This window comes from Myotis davidii, unplaced genomic scaffold (genome assembly GCF_000327345.1).
Source record: "Myotis davidii unplaced genomic scaffold, ASM32734v1 scaffold273, whole genome shotgun sequence".
In the NCBI taxonomy this organism is placed as follows: Eukaryota; Metazoa; Chordata; class Mammalia; order Chiroptera; family Vespertilionidae; genus Myotis; species Myotis davidii.
In genome coordinates this window covers 2,281,317-2,289,796 of record NW_006286263.1, presented here as the reverse complement: position 1 = coordinate 2,289,796, position 8,480 = coordinate 2,281,317, and the positions used below count along the sequence as shown (strand labels likewise).

Sequence of the window (8,480 nt, the reverse complement as noted above, 5' to 3'; positions counted from 1 at the left end):
TATTCGAAAGTTCTAAATAAATTCATGATTCCCAAATCTTCATTTTATTCTTCTCATCAATTATAGAATAAAGAATATGATCCCTGGCTAGTATGGCTCAGTTGGTTGGAGTGCTATCCCAGTATTCTGAAAGGTCACGCTTGATTCCTGGTCACGGCACATACCCAGGCTGTGGGATTGATCCCGTCAGGGTGTCTATGGAAGCACCCAATTTCTCCCTTCCTCTCTCTCTAAAAGAAATAAAAACAAACAAAAAAGACATTTCCTCAGGTGAGGATTATAAAAAGGATTATTTTTTGCTCCAATTCCTTCCAGTTTATACCAGTTTGGTGTACAATATTTTCTAATTATGTCAGGACATGAAAAGGTTGGGAAACCTTGATATAGGCAATGTGGGGGAGTTACTGGGTTTTCATAGCTTCCTGTGTATTAACTCCATTAGAACCATTTTATGTACTACCTTTGTAGAGATCCAATATAATTCATGCTATAGGCCCCAAGCAATTTAGGTTTTGAAACCATGTGTTCAACCGTAAGCACATTTCGTTTCCAAGCCCGACTCCACTGAATCCCTACCTTTCTTAATTCCTAAGGTGGTGGGAGAAGTGTGAATGTAATTTTCAATATGTAAGTTTCACAGTAAGCTATGTTTTGAGAGTATTTTATTTAATACATTTGTTCAAAGATGTCTATAAGCTGTTGGCTAACAAGGGTTGAAATTTTGGATGAAGAATCAGAGTTTTAGATAACCAAGTCCAATCCCTCATTTCACAGATGAGGAAACTGAAGCTCAAGGAAGAGTCTGGGCTCATGTAGCAGAGTCAGAGCACAGAGTGGACAACAGATGCCAAGTCTCCTAGTTCTGTGCCTCACTGCACCAGCCTACTTGATGTCACTCATATATAAATAGGCTTCCCTTTTTATATACATTTTTGAGTACTATTTGGTTCTTTAAATACATAAACATGGTGATTTATTCAGAGGAGTTAGGTGTGTCTAACAAGGATGCAGCAGGTATGATGACAGTTCCAAAGTGCGGCAGTGCCTAGAAGAAACTATATCTGGAATGATTAAGGATGGAAGGAAAAGAGCCATTTTCTTCATAAATGACAGCTGTTTTGCCTCAACATCCAAAATGAAGACTGCAAAGCCAAACTAAAGCAATATAGATGTTTATAAACTATATTTAATACTGGCATATTGAAGTTAAGTTGTTTTGTGTGCTAACCAGTCTATTGTCTGCTTTTAAGCTTATATATAGCCAAGGTGAGGTAAAATATTAAATTCTTCCCAACTATTCAGTTTAAGATTTATGTTACATTCTCAAATTTGAGCTTCACTACTCAGATTACAATAGGAGCTAACATATAATTATACACAATATAAGGAGTTTATTTAATACTAAAAGTTTTCATGCTTCAAAACAATAAACTATATATCAGTGACCACTTTTTAATGCTTTATTCATTGATTAAAAGAATATACATTTAACATAAACCATATAACATCAGTCATCAGGTCAAACATTCAGCTGGTTTCCTTACAGTTTCTGTCAGGAGTTATTTTATCTGATCACATTTATAAGATAAAATCTCACCACATCTGGCATTTACACACACTGTGCCAGTGGATTCACACTACTGATGTACATATAAAATCCGCATGGTATGTGCCCACTGGAGACAAAACAGTGCACACCTGTCAAAAGGTCATTTTAATATAAGATGGTAAAACCATTTGTAAAACACATATAAACTTTTTCCATAAATAGAATCATATCTGGACATCTGTTGCATAAATTGTGTTTCCAAAGCTTACAATAGAGCAGCCAGGTCTCAGCACTGCTGGGCACCCATGTTGGCTACTTTATTATTGCAGACTGTCCTTTAACATTAAATGCACAACATTCGTACCACTTAAAACTGGGGTCAGGTGGAAGTCTCACAGAGACCACGTCTGTACCGCGGTTGCCCTGAAACAGTTAAATCGGCTTTTAAAGCCTCTCAGATATAACAAGGTTTTAAAACATACTTCATGGAATGTTCTTCATGTATTATAGCAGCTCATACCTGTGATAGAACAAGTTTTCAGTTTTTCCTCTCTTCCTTTACATTCACTATTCACAGTGAAACAGGTGCATGTTTTTTTTTTCTTTTTTTGTGTTTTGTTTTTCAGAGTTCTGAGGTTGCTGACTGAGCCACAGCACAGCTGTGTACCATAGGTCGAAATTCGACCTTTAATATTACAATCTAGCAGAATCTGGCTGGCCAGAGTGGGCCGGCCCCTGCCAGCATGTGGGCACTTCTTCAGTTAAGTCTATTCTTTGGCAGCTGACACGCGCGCTGACAGAGAAAAATCCAGTGACTTGTTGCTAGGGATTTCACGACTAATGTTTGTTTGCAAGCATGTGTGTTTACAATTCTGTTTTTGATTTTCTTTTAGGAGGTTTTACCCTGGAATATAGTTTCTTTCTCCCTCCACAACTTGAAATCTGGGCTTAAAAGCTAACTTGAATGTGTAATATATATAAAAATATTTTGGCTCCTGAGTTCAACTCTGACACACAAAGAATAAAATAATCAAAAAGAGAGAGAGTAACTCAGTGAAAAATAAAGTTAGCCAGCAACCTCAGACAACCTTCGGTTGTATATCTTTAAGGTTTGGTAACAAGTCTATTAACCGTGAAAGCCCTATACATTGTCACTTTGAACTTCTAATCCAATACCCGACTACGTTCTTTGATCAAGAAGTAGAATATACATATATAATTCTATGAAGCTAATACTGATTAAACACAGCACAAAGGGATTAATTCACACTACTGAAAAAAACATAATAGGACCCTACTTGCATATGTAACCACAGGAATTGTACATTTAAAAAAAAGCTAAATGTCTTCGCTAAAGCTTTGCATTTCTCTGTAAAAATGACGATTTGGTTCAGTGAAGACACTGAGTGATTCGATGTCCATGACTGCGTGCCAAGGTTGACCCAGGCCCAGGGATACCTGCTCAATAAGGTTATGCACTGGATCCACATCCTGGTCGGCCAGTTCACCTTGGTCAAAATCAATGCTTTCTTCAGTGACTTCAAGTACTTTTAGATTAGAGCCACGAAGACGAGCAATGGCAATGAGGTTGTGTGCCCACACTGTGTAACCTTAAAAAAAAGCAAAACACAAGCACTATAATTTCCTTGCATTTTATTCTGTCTATATGATAAGTTAATCTTTTCCACAAATTGGTATCACAATGACTACTTTGGTCCTTTTCCTTTAAAAATATACTGAGATTTGAGAAGGAAGTATGATTGTTTAGCGAGCAAAAAAATAGACTGTTTGATATTGTCTCCAAGAATTTACTGTGGGTGGTGAAATGGAAGGTGCTATAATCCTATTCCGATACCACATTTAGTAAAATCATACATGTTTAAAATATAATTTTATAACTGGATGATGATGTAGCATAAAGAAAATTTTTTTTACTTCATATATGTGTCCATTAATACATAATTAAACTGGTGTTTTTCATTAGTGAAAATCATTCATAGTCCAAAGTTATGAAGTGACACTTTAAACTTTAAAGGTAAATTGTTAATTGTCAGTAGCAAATATGTAAAGTGCAAAACAGTCATGGGAATGATATATATTAACTTCAGAATAATAATTATCTCTGGGAAGGAATAAAATGGGAGGCTTTAGCTGTATTTAACATCTTATTTACTAAAAAAAGAAAGAAAAGCTTTAAAAAGACTAGGTTAAATTAACTTTGAAAATAACCTCACATTTCTTTATCCCATTCAAAATCCTCATTTTATTTATTACCTTCAACACTGATCTATTCTTTGCTACTATCTCTGCTGGCTGACCAAATTACAAAACAAAACTTGAAAAGCAAGACACAAATGTGGCTAAAAAGAAAAGAAACAGAGGTAATAAAGGGAGTGTAAGAAATGTTCACAGAGACTTCCTAATTTGTACCCTGTACATGTCTTATAAGTATCAAAAAGGAAGTAAAATGTTTTTCTAATTTATCAGAATGAAACTCTCTCTCCAAATAAGAACAGTTCACATTAAGATGAAAGGCCCCAGTATAAAATAAGAATATGCCCAATCAATGGAATCACCAAATAAAAAAAAAAGTCATATAAATTAATATGGTAATACCTAGCATCTAGAAGATGGGGCAATGGGAATGAAAAAAAAAATAATACTTTCTCTTCCTTCCATGTTATCTTTTTAAGAGATCTGTGATTAGAGGAAATATTTTTACTGTCAGTAAATATGTATGTTTTCTTAGATATATTGATTTCAAATACCATTTTTGTGAAATGTCATCAATTGCGTGATGGAAAAAAAGTCACAGGGAACTTGGATAAGAATCCTTAGGGTAGAGATGTGACTTCCTACTTATAAGTGATGTAACTTATAAACTTTAAAGTATAAAAATCTGCATATCAATTTGTTATAAGATTTCTTAACACTAAATGCCAATGTTATCTTTTATAGCATAAAACATTTCAGATGTAACACTGATATCAAATAAAACTAATCGAAAATCACCTACCATGAACTGCCAGAAGAGAAAGCTTTGTGCACCTCCACGCTAACAACACCAATGGATCTTCGTTTCGGTTATCACTAAGATCTGGAAAACCAGACGTGTCAATCACATCATTCATTAATATGAAATGAGTGAGGAACTTGTCATACTGCCTAGATATAAGATCAACAATAGCTCCTGAAACACAAGTGATGTAGCTGTCAAAATGAATCCTCTCTAGTGGTATACTGGGTTTCAGAATCTTTAACATGTCTTCACTCTTAATATCAAAAGCCATGAGATAGACCCGGAGGCTGGGGCTCCTTCGTGACAAGGCTTTCCAATGCTCATCATTTGGCATGTTGTCCAGAGACTTGTGCATCACAGAAACATTGTGGACCAGGAGAGACAGTCGCTGCAAAGGCACATGGTTGCTATCGCTTAAGACTCTTGCCATCTCAGCTGTAAAGTCGCAGAAATCCAGGGCAAGTGAGCGCAGATTCACAAATCGCTCTAGTTCCACTGAAGTGATAAGGGTGCTGTTACCAGGAATATTGTTGTCCAGTAAACTCAGGTGCTCCATGGTGTTGGCAATAGAGTTTGAGAGAGATGACAGTGATGTTGGGGTTACTATTTCCAGCATAAACCCACAGGACAGCCATTTCAGTTGCCTACTATTACTCAGTATTTCTTCAAACAGCTGCTGAATTCTGTAAGAAAAACACATGCCACAAAGATCCTGTTAACATTTGGCTCTAATCTTTTAAAACTTTTTTTTTAAAAAAACAGGCAATGAAATGGCATGCAATTTTGAGATTTTCTCTCAGTTAATTTCTATCCAACTCACAAGTATGATCATAAATGCCATTAAAATTCACATTAAAATATAAGGAATAAGATGTATTAAACATATAGATATATTAAAAATATACAGATATGTTCAAGGAAAGCAGTATTTTATTCCAGTATAGCAGGAAAGACTGGTGACATACAATTTGTGTTATAGCAAAAGCAAGCAGAGAAGTTTCACAAAGCAATAAATACCCAGAAAATTCCTTGATTTGTCTTAAAACTTATGACACGAAATGGCATATAATGGTTATTGTATTTCATTGTTAAGACATTTCCAGGACATATGTTCTTTTTAGAAAAATAATCATTACTCTTCTGATTGTATCATACCTTAAAGTTTCTCAAAAAAACTGAAATTATTATTAAATAAGCCCCATTCTACTAACTATATAACTTACTGCTTGATTTTTTTGCCATCAGGGTCCACCTTGCTGAGGTATGTATTTGACAAATTTCCTTGCTGCTGTAGAACGCTTATATCTCCAAAAAGGCTAAACTTCTGGAGGTTCCTATAAGAAAAATAATTTAAAATAATTGTCTAAATGATTCATATAAAAATATAAATATTAAAAATACTCAGAAGGGATATTCTAGGAAAGTTTCTAGCTTATTATTCACTTAGTATCCAATTAAGGACTTTCAATTTGTTTTGTACACACATGAAAAGCAATGTGATAAAGGAGAAACAGCATAAGCTCTCAAGAATGAGTCCTGGGGTAGAACATCAGTTCAGGAACTCAATATTTTAATGACCATGGAAAAGTCTCTTAATTTCCCTGAGACTCAATTATTTATCAGTAATAATAATACCTACCTTAAAAGGTTGAAGGATAGGTGAATAAATATAAAAATGACATATGAAAGAACTGTATAAGCTCTAAGTTTTATATAGATGTTAATTATAAAAATTTCCCAAACCAGTTAACTTAATCAATGTCTTAAATTCTCAAGGGTGGGGCACTGCCCTGAAGCTATCTTCTCAGTAAGAATATTCTTTGACTAAAATCTAGAGAACGTCCCCCCAGTTTTATGATCTAAAGTATAGCTGAGGATCAAGAGAGATAAAAACTATTTAAAAATCTTTCAGTTTTAGATAATTTTAGCTAAAAAACATACGTTTCTAGTAGTAAGATTCTAAATAAAGTAGGAAAAAACTAGTAACTGGATACAGATAAAAAAGCTTAAATGCCAACAATAAGCAACTAGAGATTCCACTTATAACACAAAACTTAGAGACTTGTATGCATGCATATTAGTATAACCAATGGCCACAGACACTAGTAGGGTGTTGGGGGTTTGCCTGGGGTGGGAATGGCTGGGCGGGGGGAGGGGAGAGTGTCAATCGGGGAAAAAGGAGACATATGTAACACTTTACACAATAAATTAAAAAATTAAGATTAAAAAAATAGGATAACTTTTAATAAGAAATGTATAACCCACAAGAGTGATAAAAGATTTAAGTAAATAAAAAAAATTTTAAGTCAATGAAAAATAACTTTTGATAGTATGTCCCATTTTTCCCAAATTAAATAACCTTAGTTTGATTAAAAAGCCTGATGATTCTATAATTTAGGTTGAAAAATAATCATGAATTTATTCATTCAACCAATGAATACTGAGTGCCTATTAGTGCCTGGCACTGTGCATTCTATTGGAGACAAGACAGTGATCCAGTACTGTGAAGGACAAGCATATGGTGTCACGTATCTGGGTATATCTGATATTGTGTAAATCAGAAAAGGCTTCTCTAAATAAAGTGATTAAAGGGGATCTTAGGGATACTTGGTAGTTAACCAAGAGAAGGGCAAGGAAAGGTATTACAGGAAAAAGGAAAAGCATGTGTAGAGTCCCTAAAGTTGAGGGCAGCAGAGTGAGCTTGAGATACTGAAAGCAATCCAGAGTAGAGAATGAACATGAAATGAGCCCATAGAGATAAATGAAGTTCTATGTCAAAAAAACATTCTTGGTTTTGTCTTCAAAACAATGAGATGCCCCCAAATGACTTTAAGCAGGGTATAAAATGATTAAGTTTGTGTTTGGAAAATATTACTACTGCGTTAGAACAACCTGGAAGGAGGTAGAGTCAAAGTGGGGAGACTAGTTAAGTAATAGAGATGACAGATAATGGTAGCTTGAACTGGGTTTTTGATGGTAGAGGTGAAGAAAATGGGCAATTTAGGAGCTAAACTGGATAGAAAGGGGTGCTGGATTATCTATAGGAGGTGATGGAGGGAGTAGTCAAGAATAACATAAATTTTCTGGGTTGTGGAACTACACAGATGGTAGAGCTTTTCATTGACACTGGGATTCTTAGAAAACGGATCAGAAATTAATTAGCTTTTCTGGGGGGGCCCTGGAGGTTGGAGGTGAGGTGTTAGAATATTTAGATTATATAACTATTTTGCATATGTTGAGCTTGAGGTTATTTAACAGGGACAAGTTAAGATGTCAAGTAGGCAATTCTAGGTCTGGAGCCAAGTAGTTATCTGGATGATAACTGAAGTCAAGAATGGGAACAGTGGGGCTTAGTTAGGGTAAGAGTATAAATGAGAAGAAAAGCCAGTACAAAGTTGTTTTGAGGAACTTCAATAATTAAACTAGAGAAAGATGAGGCTACAAAAGAGAGGTGACAAGTTGGCGAAAAGTCAGGAGTGTGGAAATCACAGAGACTAATGGATGACTCTTTTACAAATACAGTGATCAATAGCTGTGTCAAATACTGACTTGAGGTCTTAAAATATAAGGGCTAACACTTCATTTGACTTAGCAACATGGTGATTAGAATGGAAGTCATTTTATGTGGTGTGGTTAGAAAAACTGGATGTGAGGAAAGAGAGATAGTAAAAAAGACAAATCTTAAAAAAAAAATCACTGTGAAAAGGAGAGATGGAAGAGACTTCTCAACCAAAATAATCCACAAAGATATCATTATATACTAAAACATCAAATCAAGGTAAAAGTGGTATGAAAGTGCAATACATTTTTATCTAATTTCTGAGAAAACTTTATAAGCCTAGAAATAACAGAATATATTAGAAAGAGAAAAATTTGACTATAAAAAAATGAAAAACTCGGTATTTAATAGCA

At 34.8% G+C, this 8,480-nt stretch overlaps 1 protein-coding gene across 1 annotated transcript; it reads right to left on the bottom strand.

Moving 5' to 3' along the window:
• Positions 1-2,513: 2,513 nt before the first annotated feature.
• Positions 2,514-8,166, bottom strand: FBXO33 (F-box protein 33). Its single transcript, XM_006757728.2, has 4 exons — positions 8,145-8,166; positions 5,792-5,927; positions 4,566-5,251; positions 2,514-3,159 (listed from the first exon to the last, which is right to left on the bottom strand). The coding sequence occupies exons 1-4, from the start codon at positions 8,164-8,166 to the stop codon at positions 2,888-2,890; spliced, it is 1,116 nt and encodes a 371-aa protein (XP_006757791.2). The 3' UTR covers positions 2,514-2,887.
• Between the last annotated feature and the right edge of the window lie 314 nt (positions 8,167-8,480).